Here is a 14985-nt window from a genome sequence, read left to right as displayed (position 1 = left end):
CCAGTGCAGGGAACAAAGACCGGTTTTAATCAAGCAAGATTAATTTGATACAATAATATGTTGCTAACATTTACGGAAAAAAGGATCCGCTGTAATATATAGCCACCATAAACTGTATTTGAAGTGAACAAAATGAAGAGATCGTTTTAAAATCCATGACTTAAATTATTCAGTTTGGGAACAGTGATTAATGTATTAGGAGGTTGGAAAACTCTGCTGTTCAGAAACTGATTCATGCACAACAATCTTAAGGAATGTGCCCTTACACAGGGTGTAGTGCAAAAAAATCTGACAGGCTACAACATGCATTTAAGTGATTGAGAATGGTCAACTGCAATGTTGATGTCACAGCCAGTTCCGCGCCCTATCTCCTGGCAGCCAGAGTCATCCGATCCATATTTCTTAGGTATTTCCTGGCCACTGTTGCTAGGATAAATGAAAGACAGTGAAGTGCACTATTTCACCATAAGGACAGCCCAGAAATCTTGGCCCCTTCCAAAAATTCCTCATAGTATGTTTTCCCACCCAAGCCCAGAGCTCTCCTCCAACTCTAATATATTATTATTTGTAATTTTTTTTTAATAGATTATTATTTTCAAAATGATCATTTAATCACTATTGTTGTTGCTGCTAAAGACAAGTTGGCCCAGGGAACCGGATTCCTACTAAAAAAATTACCAAAAAATGAGGAGGGACTCTTCTGACCTAGGCTGTAACCACTAGTCCTTTTGTTAAGTCTGGACATAAAATGTCAGTGCTGTGGGAGCCTCTCGGTCAGTGAGCAGCTCAGTCAGAGGGTCAATGTGTGAAGGAGGACCACCGTTGTAGGAATGTTTACTCTGGTTACGGCTGAAAATCCACAAGGGCTTCATCTGCCTGCGAGGCCAGAGCCAAAGCCCCCCACCACACACACACCCCTCCCCTCCCCTCTGGCTATCTCTCTCCCTCTCCCCCGCCAGCGACTGGGGCTCAGCGCAGCACAGGCAGAGGAATTATACGAGGCCCTCCCTCCCTCCCTCCCTCCCTGCCGTCACTGGCAGGCAGCCTCTCCGCCCAGCTGCTCCGTGATAGAGTGCCTCCCCACAGCCCGGCCCTCAGTCTCCCCTTGCACTGAGTGGACAAAGCACACAGATGCAGCATGACCCAACCCGGGGGCACTTTCAGCCACCTGACCTGAGCCGAGAGCCGCCTGTACGCCACCGTTTGAGAACGTCTGTTTATTAGAGACCTGGGCCAGAGCTGGACCAAAACAGGGAGATGAGGAACGCCTGACCAACAAGAGACATTTCAGGATGAGTCGGCTCCACTGAAGAAGGAGGGACGCTTCACTCGGGGTCACCGAGATACCGAACCTGTGTGCTGGTGCCGTCTGAGGATTACACCGATGAGTCTTAAGAAGAGGAGAGCCAGCGTGGTTTTCAACTGGCACAAGTCCTTCACCATTCTCACACCTTGGAGGAGAGGTATGTCTGCTCTGTCTGAGCCTGGAACAGAAATTATCCTTGTGTGTCTTACAGAGATGTCTTCTGGGGGTTAGAGAAGGTGTAGCTCTGTCTTAGATGTGGAGGTTGTAATGTAAATAGTTAAATAATTAGTCTGTAGCATTGGTAGTATTTCTAAAATCTTTTGTGCCATCAAAGAGACTTCAACTGTGTCTAGAAACAAACCTTTATTGTTGTGAACTAGGCATTTTGGCAGCCAAGGGGAGGAAATGGCAGTTTAGACACTTTTCCAGTAATTGTTGTGATGGTTTCTATGGTTTGATGTTCTGAGGAAATTTAGGTCAAGAGGAGTCACAAATGACATTCCATAGTATTTCATTCCCGTGTTTTTTTAAACCTGCAGCTGCCAGCCTGAGATAAGTCATTGATTTGAACTCACTCAAAAGTTTTATTCTCAATATTATTCTAATACGATGAAATGAGCATTTTAAATGTGTAAATACCCAATTAAGAGGCAGGAGTGGATTTTAAGTGGTAATATGTCCCAAGTGATCATGGGCATCACGTCACCCAAAACAGAGAGGTGAGACGTAACAATTATGAAAACTGCAGCGCTTGTCATTTGGAGCAGAGTCCAGACAAAACAATCAGTCTGTTTACCAAAGATAGCCTAAATGAATTTGCTTAAAAAATATGTTTTGAGGCATGCAAAACTAAGAAGTGTTTTGGAAAATCCTGAAATGTTCAACAGCTGAAAAAAAGCTGATGAGAAAAAGTTCAAAGCTAAAATACTTTCAATTTAGTCACCACATCAAGTATTATTGAATATCCACTAAAATGCCATGCTGTTTCATTAAGGAAATATTTACAGCTCTTAAAACAAATCACAAAGGCTAGGGAATAGATGAACAGGGAAAGGAGGAATTACAATTTTGGAAATGTCAAACACATTTCAGAAAGGAAAGGCATTTACCCACCCATTTGTATCCAAGGTAAGCCTTTTCAATTAGTCCAATCCCATGGTATCACAATGAAAATGATATGATGAAGATGAAGACATCATCAAACTATCCCAGACTGTGTTAAAGTGAGATGCCTCCGCTCAGAAGCTGTGGCATATGTGAATGAAAAGTCAACAACAACATGCGCTTCTCTTTAATTCAAAGGGCAGTAAGTTGAGAGCATGGAATTTCAAAAGAGTTTTCTGTGCAGTACTTTGAAACTGTGGAGCCATTCCCCTTGAGTAAACTCTTGCTTCACTGCCTAATAACATAACAATTACTGGTTTCCATGCATTCTGTGAATTAGCCTTAGTCAGATAGCAATCTTGGCTTAGGTACAGTATCGCTCTGCTTCCCTCTGAGTGGACCTTCTTCTTTAGATCTCCAATTTGCTTGGTCTTGTTAAAGGATTCCATGAATTGTTAACGTTTCAGAAAGAATTTTCTCTCAATCGGGCCCCATTTGGGGCTGCGTAGCAGCTTTTACAGGAGTAAATGAGGCTTTTACCTCCTCGTCTTTCTGCTGTGATTGGATTTCTACTGCCGTGCTGTTTGCAGGGGATCAACTCTTTCGATTTACAGAACAATGTGGTGAATAACAATGGGATCAATGTTTTGTGATTGAGCAGGGGCCAACAATTGCAAAACCATCCCTCTTTTGTGAAACTTGAACTTAGCTTACGTTATCCCATTGTGTCAATCAAGAGTCCTTCCTTTGAGATATGTGTCCATCATGACTCATAACCCCAAACATGCAGAGACATAGTAGAAACATGATAGACAATGGATTCTTTTTGTATACAGTCAGATGGTGAGCACTGACTTCCGCAATGATGTAGATATTGAGGAATTTGAACACACCTTCCCTTGAAGGAAACTTCAAAAATACGAATCATAAATCAGAGTTAGGTTCAGGAAAAAATGGGCAACTAAGGTCAGTTGTGAGCAACATGATTGTGTTACTCTCAATGCCAGTCAGCTATTGTCATTCTTTGCCAACACTCCATTGAGAGTTTATCTATGCTTGCTTACTCTGTCTGGCCCTGTATATTTCTAAAGGGCTGATATAGTCCAGAAACTGAGCTAATTCAAGGCAAAGCCCCTTCCTGTCTTCACTTGGAGAGCATTATCAGCCTTCCCATGATTCTTCTTTCCACATTTTTGAGAAGCGGTGTAAAAATTGAACTCATTGGCTATTGTGTATTTGGATGAAAACAAGAGTGAATATGCTTAATGAACAAATAACCCTGACAATAATTGATTTTGCTAATTATACCATGATCATTTTCTCCTGAATGACTATTTGACCGGTTCTGGATATAAAGACAGTTACATCTGAAAAAATGACTAGAATTATACAGTAGAAATTATTGGTATTGTTGTTTGATTCTAGTAATGGCAATAATGGTGGTATAACTATAACTTCTAAGAAATGACAGATGTATACTGGATTGTTAACCTTGTTAATAACCATCATTGTGTTAATCAAATGATGATCAAAGGTAGTTAGCTTCATTTGTCACATGAGCTGAGACTACAGATACTGGAGTAAGTGTCTGAGGACATGCAGGCCCACTCACATTGCTAATATTTTACATAATACTGTATACATTTATGCAGCAGGATATTTTGCAGGTAAGGTTATGTAGCCTGCTTAAAACTAAAATGACTAATCTGGGAATTAAACCTGTAACCCAGCCTAGCTCCTTAACCACCACACCATGCTGCTGTACAAATAAGTTTTGAAAAAGACTTGAGTTACCACTCCTGTACATTCTTTCCTTATCCACAAGCTTCAGATGATAAAGAGTGGTCTCAGTACCCCTGGATTGATAAAGCTGTCCTGAGAATCTTGGAATCTATGTCATGTCCAAGGAAGGGGAAAAAAAGTCTCCAGTCTTGTTGAAAGACATGGAGTCAAGAGGTGCTCTGCTGTGCTGGGTCCGAGACTAGTCAGTGGGAAGGTGTGTGACGGCATTTCACACCTCATCACATTTGGCATCTGGCTTTCATCACCTCATCTGGTGGTACCTCAGAAACCTGTTTATGAGGACAACGGCACGCCCTCTGTATGTTAACGACTGAGCCATTTGTGCATGAATAGGATCTCTTTTTCAACTAAAAAACATGCATGTGGACCACGCATCTCAAACGTATGTACTGACTTTGTATATACATACTTACGTAGAGTTACATCATGTCTGATTTTCCTACCCGTCTGAATGTCTGCGTTTTCAGCAAAATTCTTCTCCGATCTTATCATGCTGAATTTACTATACAATGTTTCTTCTGTGATGCTCGGCCATGTCAGATAACTCATCCCTTGGACAGCCTGCTTGATTTACAGCAACGATCTGTTGCAAGTTTGAATTAATCCTGTGAACAGATATACACAGGGGTGAAAGGATGTCTGTCTTAATTCATATTCAGAAACTCAACTTCTCTTTGTCTTTTTGGACCGCTGCCAACTTTAGGAGGTGCTCCAAAGCAGACTTTTCGACAGTGTGATAGAGGAGACACAGGTATTATGGGGGAAAAGCTGCTTTCAAAAACAAAGCTCTGATCCAAGTCAGATTTCCAGCCATGCATCACAGCTAAGAAACTGATTCCAGTGTCCAAATGCTTGATACACTTGATGCTGAAAAAATGTATTCAGGAACTGAACCTTCCTAGTTACATAATAAAAAGATCTCAGTGGAAATTGATGGTGGTCCTCATGGCCAGGTTTGCCACCCAAAGTGCTAAACAGAGGGTCAAATTCTCACGTTTCCTGGTTATAAAAATAGCAGTGTTGGGCTATTTATGACCTTTACACCAAGGTCTCATGGCACTGGCTACAACAGAATGAGGACTTTTGTCTGACATCAATGCCATAAGCTTTGCATGACGGACCTGTAAACCTGTCCTAAAGCAGAAGATAGAGGTATCTAATTTTCCAAAAGTAATAAGTGTAGATACACATAAAACACATTGTAATGACTTTCTGAGAACTTGAATCTTTCCGTTTGAACAATGGAGGTTTAGTAATAAATCCCATAAGCTTATGTTTAATCACAAAGATGAACTTTGGTTTTGGATAAGTTTTATGTACATTTGTTACAAATCAAAAAATGTTCTTAATATGAATATGGAAGGATCTAAAAATTATACACTTCAGTGACTTTTTTGGTAATATGTACCCTCCCTGAGCTTCTCATAAATCAAATGTAGGGGGAAACACAAGGTTTGCTAAAAACATGAAGGTCAGACATGATTTAACACGCTGCTCATCTCTGTGGCTGCAGAGGTGTTTCGAGTTGCTTGCACCCTTTGTGTTGTCAGTGGCTGAGAGAACAGCTGGAGGCATGCAGAGCGAAAGCCTTTCTTCTCTCAGGGCATGGACATCAGGTGACAGGCCATTTACACTTGATGTTAATGTACACCTCTGTCTTGGTTCCATCATCCCCGTGGCTGGAGGCCCCTAAATTGGGTGGAGAAGGACAGATAGGCATCTCCCCCTATCTGTTCTTGCTGGCCCACCCCTGCCCCCCTTCTGCTGGTGTGGGCCACCGCATTTGTGTTGTGATAGGGAGTAACTGACACTCAAGACCAGGGTGAGACAATCCCTCTCCCCCTCTCTGTGGCCACAGGCTTTCAGAAGTACAACAGGGTAGTCTGGTTCACTTAACCCCTCAAGGAGTCCATCTGCACAAAACAAGGCTGTTTGTGAGAAAACATTGCGCTACTATTCAGCTGGTAATGCAATGCCATTGTAACAATCTCAGCATGCATTAAAGCCAACGTTTCGGAAAACCCTGGGATCCAAGATTTCAAAACGCTTTGCTTCACTAATTGTATACAGTATTGCTCAGTAAGAGCGTGAGTCAGTACTGCTGAGAAGGGGAAAATCAGAGAGGCTGACTCATTTTAAATTAGAGGGGGCCTTCATCTGCACTCTGAGCGATCGTGCAAGACATCTGTTTGTCTGCACACTATTAGAGGTGCTGGGAAGCAGCAAGGTGACTTCACAATGGGAGGATTGTTTAAATACATTTTTAAATACACAGGTGCAGATTAAAAGAAAACACATTACCTCAGCCTTTTTGTTCTATATTTGTATTCCATTCCTCAAACCATCCCATTTTTTTCCTTTAACGTGTACAACTTCATAGCCTGGTGCCAATTTAGTCTTCCGAAAACTGGTAAACATTCGAGTCTCTATTCAGGTAATGAAAAACTGAGTACTGAAATATAAGAAAAACATGACAGCACACATTTTCCCTCCCACATGAGGGGACGATGATTGTTTTGCCAAAAAAAAAAAAAATCTGGAAAGATGTGCCTCATTTAACTTTATTCACTAGAGTGCTTTCATTTGTTTCTGTGGTCCTATTCATTTCCACATTCTTGGTCCTCAGCATCCATTCCATGTGTACTCAGTCATTGTGAAACAGGACACATTTTCACTTTGCACAGTTAATTGACAAAATATGACCAGGATTAGGGAGTTCTTTCAGACAGTTTATAGAATTACCCATGTAAAATATATTGTTTTGTGGTTAAAAAAAGAACAAAAAAACAAAACACATCACCGCATCACGCTTGGAACACTTTCCATATTCAGGCCTTTACATATGTATGTTTTATATTGAGATAATCTAAAACATACATACATTCAACATGTATCCACAACACTGACAGTATCTCTTCAAGTATTCAGACTAATAGAGTTGTGGTTGAACACCTGTCAGGCCTAAAGGTATCACATTTTTCTGTGTTAAAGACAAAGGAAACAAAGGCATCACGTTCCCCTTTGGGCATATACAGTGTCCCAGGAAAGGACCTGAGCCAGGGTAATAGGTTAATGCTGGCATTCCCAGCTGCTGTTGAGCTTCCATCACAGACAACCAGGTCAAAAAGGAGACTATATATGTTGGCTTGAAGAACAATAGAGAGCAGTTATGAATGCAGTTCTTAATATTCATAGTTACTAAGTTATTAACTATAAATGAGCATTATTGTGAATCAGGTATTCTAGTATTGTAGTATAGACAAATAAATAATAGTAGTTCACTAAGTCACTAGCTACCAAGCATTAAGCACTTTATCACCTCAAAAAACAAGGATACAGACTAGCTAAGTCTAGGACAGGGTGTGGTACCTACTTTCATGCTGTTAAGATATGTTAGTTCATTATGCACTGTGACTAGCTGACATCACCACAATATCAATTATAAGGGCAATTAAGCAGGGGCTATTACAGTTTTTATTTTTAAGAGCATTTAAAGTTCATATTGAGAAAACAGAACTTTTAATTTGAAAGGTGAGTTTTTTTTTTTTTTTTTTACAAGAGCTGTTATTTCAGTCGTTGGGGTGTCCTGGCACATATAGAGTTACTTGCAAGATATTCGAAGAATGCCGTTTCTATGGAGTTACTTTTTTGCTGATGTTGTTTCATGAAATTTTCTGATGTTGCGGTTGAACTGTTTTATAGGTAGGGGAATTTTTTCCCATTGTCCCTGATAAAATTTCCTGCCATTATTCTTCTTATTACTATGGTTTCATATCCACCATGTTAAGTCACTGACCTATTTTTTCTTATTTTGTGTTTTCTTTTATACTTCCCACAGATGTATTCTTACACTGGGCACAAGCAAGTTTGCATTGTTCACATTCCTACCCACTGGGAGCTGGTAGCAATTCTGTTTGATCTTTCTGTACTTGGAGTCAGATCTCTGGCTGCTAATTGAAAGACCATAATGACTTGAATTTCCTTAATGGATTGTAATAAAAAATGCCAGTCATCAGCATTGATTTCCCTCCCATTTGCATATACCCCTGCATCAAAGATCAAAGTTCATAATGGGAATAAAACTGATATTTAATTAAAACCTAATGCATTTCTTCACTCAAGTGTTAAGGATAATACCACAACCTGGATTTAATGCAAGTAAAATATTGTCCTGAGGATATGACACACACAATAACTCTTTATAATATATAATTATTAGATGAAAACACCAAAATACAGTCCTATATCCCCCCTCCCCAAAATCTTCAGAACGATTACCTTAATCTTTGGGAGATTCAACAGTGTCCATAATACTTGTCTGATAACACTTGTCTCAGTCCTGACTGGCTTGACTAAGACAATTATGGGATTATCACAACAGAGCTGGTTGGCATGATTTGTAGCCTCTCTTATCTTCCAAAGATTTCATTGCCCTACTGTGGCTTAAGAAGCGACCCCATTTGAGTGTAATGAAATCCAATGTCTCCACAAGAACTGGATGTTACCCCCAAGAAGCACAATCTCTCATGCAATGAACTGCGTCTGGGGAACCACTGCACACCTGCACATGTACCAGCACGTCAACAAAAGCCGTGTGTCTCCGTTTAAGCCTGTCAACCCCGAGGCGGATGACCCCGTAGGTCATCTGTATCAGGGTGGTGTTTCCATCCTCTCCCATTTTCTTGGGGTAATGGCTGCGCTTATCCACACCGGTGAGACAGCAGCGAATAATTAGGGCATGTCCCCAGCACTCTATGCAATTTACGAAGCCAGTGCATCGCGCTGCGAAATGCAATGATGTCACATGAACATCCCATTCAAATGCTAAACGCAAGCTGTGAACACACTGGGGCCAACTTTGAAGAGAGGTACTTGAAGTAATCCCAAATTTTCAACTGGAAGTTTGTCAAACTCAGTTTCAGACCTCAGAGCTGTTTGATCTTAAATAGCCACTGGGGGTAATTTTGAGTTAGTGCTTTACATATTTCAAGATGATTTTATAGCCCTGTCTGTCAGCATTTTAACTTTTTTTTTTCCTTTTTTTATCAAATTTGGCCTTCGATGAACTGAAAAGTCACAGGGGAATCCATTGTTTGCCTGATTCTGCCAGGGCTCGTAGATATAGCGGATGTCTATAGGTTTGCCTTTACAATAGGTTAGGGTGTGCTATAAAGAAACAGGACTGTGTCTAAGGTCTGACGACAGTGGAAATAGCTGCAATGTGCTGGATGTTTCCTGCATTTGAAGAAAACAGGAAATATATTCCCCTGCTTCTGTGGCGGGAACACGTTTCAAGTAATGTAGCCTTGCAGCCAGGGAAATTCTTTCCACATGCAACACCAAACATGGAAGTGTCATGAAGAACATCTGATGCGTGTTGATTGGATTCAGCCATTCATACCAGCTCATGACGTTCATTGTGTTTGGAAGCCTGTAACCTCATTGAAATAATATCAGGGGGTGAAAGTTTTACATTCATCCTAACTCTGTCTATGCACATCGAAGCTCTTTTTGTGAACTAGACCAATCGCTGATTGCCTGTTAATTTTTTTTGGTGTGTGTTTGTGGTTTCCATTGAGTGTGTTGAAATGACAGGAAAATATCTGTGGTTACTGACAAATTAGTTGGGTTTTGATTCTGGTAACATCTATACACCACATATTAACACATTATTGACTATTTTGGTGTGTTTCTTCTTTTTAAAAAAATTATTGTGTGTGATATCTTTTCTTTTATCACAAAGCTGATATTGAATACTGATATTGGCTTGAAGAATGAGGGACACTTTTCAATGTATTTATATTTTACATAGCATGCACCACACATTCATTTATATATAACTTGTATTGAAAAATATCACATTTTCATCAAATTTATTTAAGCTATAGGTTAATTTAGAGCAAAAGCATGTATCAAGAGAAGCTCAAAATTCTTCAAAACTCTTCATCAATCATGATGGAAATGATCAATTTAGACAGCTTAGAGCAATCATACAAATCTATCATACCCGTTTTTATTCAAATGCTGTTCTGTGAGGAGGTTCAGACTGGTGCGGTTTGTCAAAAGCACTTGGAAAACAAACCCATTGTTTGAAATAGGAAGAAACCTGGGTTGGATTAGAGGCTGGTATGACCTAACTAGATTGAAATGCTATCATTGTTTTTGCAGAACTGCTACTCAGTCCAAAACACTATTATCACAATAGTTTTCCCAGGAGAAGAATGGGTGCGCCTCCATATTGGTCAATGTGATCAACACATTGAAATCAAAACAATGGGTTCTGATTTCTTAATTATTTGGTGGGAAACAGATCAGCGGGAGCTTTTTAATGGAGATTTTTAAATGAACATTCAGCTCAACAGTTCAAAAGCTGTTGTTTACAGGAATTGCCTTGAAATATTACTGGTCTGTTTTATACTATGATTTATTATGGTCTTATGGTGTAACGCTAATAAAATGGTAATTAAAAATACCCCTCAAAAGTACACTTCCTTGACATAACTGCAAACAATAATTTCCTTCTTGTTTCATAAGATAACATTTGTTCAGATAAAAGAAATGTTGATGTTCAAGATAATACTGGAATATTTTGATTGTTTCATTACGATATGCTCAGCTATGGTTGCCATTGTTTCTGTACCATCTTAACTACATACTTCCGGCCAATCAGCTTTGGTTATTCATCATACCCACTTCACTTCCTTACAATCAGCTATGACAATTCATTGTATTGCCCCATATCCTGTCTATCAGCTGAGGGAATCTGTCATACCCAGTACACTTCCTGGCAATCAGCTTTGAGAATCCATCATGCCCATAACCATCATACTACACTTCCTTCCAATCAGCTGTGATGACTCTCCAGACAGTGTTTATAGTTCAATGACCTGTGACAGAACAGCAGTACAGTGATCTGAAAAGCAGATGGAGGTTTTATGTACAAACTGGATACTTCAAAAGCAGTACTTGAAAAGGCCAAATAAATACCAACAACTGAGAAATATACCAAACAAAGCTGGTTTTTTCTCTGTTCAAAGGAAGATGTCATTCAGCTTTTAAACTCAGTTCCAAAATATTTCCTGTTTCACCTCATTGAAGTTCTTATGGCTAATGAGAAGAGCACTGTCTTTAGTATTTCAAAGCACTTTTTTAAGTCTCACTGTTCATTCAGTCCACATTCTTACTTTTTGGGTTATAGACAACCCCTCCATTGCTTAAACTTTGAGGTCACAGACAGACTAACTCGTCAAATTATGCTGTCTTGAAATAGGATTTAGGTAAATCCCTAGTTGTTTGCCATACACAATTTTCCCTCAGCCCTCTCTTGCCTAAATGAACTAATTGTTAGATAACAATATAAACCTTTTAGAATAAGGAATTATTACTGACTAGGCCATGCTAAGTCAGAACATCAAGCCCAGCCACACTTGTTTTCAATGATAAGAAAATGGTGTGATTGACACAGAGAAGTATCAGATTGCTTTTTAGGCAAGAAAGGGGAGATGTTCCATATGAGTGCACCCCGTAATGGTACAAGAGTGGACCTGAGATCAAAGTCTGACAGCCTGGCGTGAGCACACCGACAAATAATGTGTATTCAGAGTTACTTCAGTGTCCTCATTCTGAAGAAAGCTGGATTGTATCAGGCAGGTCTTCAGGTTTCCAAAACAGAATATCCTGGTACATTTTAGCTTGACTTCTTGACAACAAGTCTGTTCCATTCATGGTCAAAGGGGAGGGGAAAAAGCAGACGTATAATTGTGAGCTCAGTGGAGAAAAACAGTATCAACATGCTTACACAAGCGTACATTTTTCGAATACCTTAGTGGTTACAATCTTCAAATCCTGGACTCCCTCCTCACAGCTCATACCTTTTTTTATGAGAGCAAGACTTTGTGATGACAATTAAACAAAGGTTTGGCAATGAATGTGAATATTGAGGCATATGCATGTGAAATATATAAAAGTAGCAAAGATATCTTGATTATGGAAAGAAGGCCACTTCTTAAGATGTTCAATTCACTTCATGGCAGACTTGATGACCTCTTACCTTTCAATTTGCCATGCAACACTCAAACATTGGCATATGCTCAGGCATTTTTCCAGTCTCTTTCTTTTCAGTGGAAGCTTAAATGAGGAGAAACTATGGTGGGAATTTGGCAAAAAGGTGGAAGGTTGAACCTGTTTGAGTGGAGAAAAAAATTGTTGTTAATAAAAGAGCAATTACCATAGAAATAAAGAAGGAAACAAAAGAAATAGAAGCAAACACAAAGTGATGTTTATATTATGGTAGTTAGACTTTTGTGCTTTTTTTTACCCTAGGGAAAGGGGACATGGTGCTGGACAGCGAGGTGGTCCTGACCAAGATGAAGATCTTCAACAACTTCCATCAGAAGGTCTCCAACACCGAAGACTCTGTCTCAACCATCTCCATATCTGTGTCAGAGCAGGATGCATCTGAACCAGTCAAAGCTTTGGACAGGAGTGCCACAATCTGCGTGCCTGAGGGTGCCTCATCTGAGCCAAAGCCTGACTACCTGTCTGTGTTCTCTGACCCCCAGCTACCCAGGCTGTTCAAGTTTGAATCTGAGGACTCTGGTGTGGAGCTGCCCAGCGGGGCCAACTCCCCCTCCACCCCAACAGGTTCTGAACACAGTTTTGTCGTCCACAGCCGGGAGTCCTCCTGTGACTCCCGTGACCTGAATGCTGCGGTATCTACCCCAGACTCACTTCTCTTGCTCGAACAGTGTCCCGAGACCGAGGAGGCGGAGACCTCACCTCCTCCTGTGCCGGAGGTGGAGGGGCACGAGGTTACCAATTCGGAAGCGGAGGCAAGCTCCGTGAGTGAGCCATCGGACATTACCCTGACTCAGGAGGGCAGGGAGGAGGAAGGGACAAAGGAGGGGGTCTTGGGGGACACCACTGAGGCTTGCGAAAGCAGCACGGTGGTGGACGGGGCCGCTCCGGTGGCTGCCGTGGAGGACACCAGGCCAACGAGCAGCGTTTCCACGGCAGCTTACGATGACATGACAGAGGTCTCACAGCAGCAGCCACTCAGGAAAAGCACGACGAGCGACAGCCTGGATGAGTATATGGATGAGTGCTGCAGGCTGAGTGAGGTAAGTCCAGGGCACCGACCACTATTTATGTGGTTGCTCTTGGTTTCCTCCTCTAGACTGGCAAAATGCCTCACATGTTGCATGCTGTGTTTATATATATACCGTGTTACATATATTTATATATACATACAACCCCCATAGCCTTAATAAACACACTTCTGCTTCTTGAAAACTCAAACACAGGTGGCAACCTCATGTTCAGTTATTTTAAAATGTATAATGTTATAGCTAGTTGATGTAACTCAGTGGTGACAGTACTTCTTTTCAGCGTGTCCACAAGAGCGCAGCCATGACTGTGGGAAACCATCATAACCACTGAAGCTGTGCAATATGTGGAATAAGACGGGACAAAGAACAATGAATGGCTGGTGTTTTTATGTCACACATAATGTAGCAGTTGTCCAGCATTTAGAGACTTCTTCTGTATCTGACGGACAGTAATGGTTGACATCATGCTTGACTCAGTGTCTCTCTGCTAAATGGCGCTGTTAAGAGAACATAATCGAGAAGGGTTGTTGAAACTTCCTCCAAACAGGCAGGGATTGTAGGAAAGCCCTTTTGGGTGGTGGACAGCAAACATGTTTATGCTCCCTGTAATTATCTTAAATTGCCAACCATTGCCCAGCCCTACAGAGTGGGCAAATCGTTGAATTTGCCAGTGCAGCTGGGAACTGTGGGGCTAGGCACGTGTGTGCAGGAAGTGAATGATGAAGATCCCCTCTGGACACATCATGAGTGACTAACTGATTTAGATGCTAGATGATCACAACAATGTTGAGCGATAGGCAAGAGGTTTATTTGCCTCTGCTGAATTCAGAAAATACTCATAATCCCGCGGGGGCCTCTAATGCTTATTTTCATTTTTTTGACTCATACAGCAATTACAGTCTGCATTTTTCACCGCTTAGGAGAGGGTTACGACATAAAACAAGTACAACATAAACACATGCTCCGTGCTGTTTTGGGTAATGGACCACCCCGTGAAAATGAAAAATGAGGCATTGAGTTGCACTTCATGCGAGGTGGGGTGTCACAGTCTACACACGGCCTTATTTTTTTATCACCGTAATAATGAAAGATTTATTCATTCATAAAGACAAGCAGAAGCACATTCATAATGAAAGCCTGCCTGAGAGCTCTGTGTTCATTCATGTTCCAGAAAGGTTTTTTTTCATCACCCAAATGAAAACTACAGGGTGCACTATAGCTGCACCTGACAGCTGCATAGGCTGCCAAATGTAATAACCTATTTGATGTCTGAGCATATTACACTGTTGTCTCAACACTGCCTTTCATAATATTCTGTTTGCGTGTAAAGTGATACTGCTAAAGCTCACACAGCATTAATCTGAATGGGACTGTTAGCGCTTTCATCATCAAAGGGGAAACATTTATCCCAGATGAAGCCTTTAATGCAGAAAACGCGAATTCTCAATGGAAAGACTGAATCTGTTATGATTCCCCACTGCGCACTGTTCTGTTAATTCCTGTCAGCGCAGTTACTTGTTCTAATTGAACCCAGATCAGCTCAGTCTTCCTGATTGAGATGTTATGGTTGTCATGTTAAGAGAGTGAAGCAGAAGAGGTTAATGACCTGCTTGTCATGAGATCATTTGCTGCTCTCAAAAAAAGACCAAAATCTCCAGGCACCTC

General features: G+C 40.9%; 1 protein-coding gene across 1 annotated transcript in view; it reads left to right on the top strand.

The window, feature by feature from the left end:
• Positions 1-1086: 1086 nt before the first annotated feature.
• Positions 1087-14985, top strand: part of si:ch211-250c4.3 (uncharacterized protein LOC100535981 homolog) — a 34335-nt gene continuing 20436 nt past the window's right edge. The window contains exons 1-2 of the mRNA XM_036546924.1: positions 1087-1463; positions 12536-13332. Coding sequence (XP_036402817.1) covers positions 1385-1463; positions 12536-13332 — 876 coding nt within the window. The 5' untranslated portion in view covers positions 1087-1384. The remainder of the gene's footprint in view (positions 1464-12535; positions 13333-14985) is intronic.

Source organism: Megalops cyprinoides, chromosome 15 (assembly GCF_013368585.1).
Source record: "Megalops cyprinoides isolate fMegCyp1 chromosome 15, fMegCyp1.pri, whole genome shotgun sequence".
In the NCBI taxonomy this organism is placed as follows: Eukaryota; Metazoa; Chordata; class Actinopteri; order Elopiformes; family Megalopidae; genus Megalops; species Megalops cyprinoides.
Note: the sequence above shows the minus strand (reverse complement) of the source record. Positions and strands in the feature narration are given on the sequence as shown.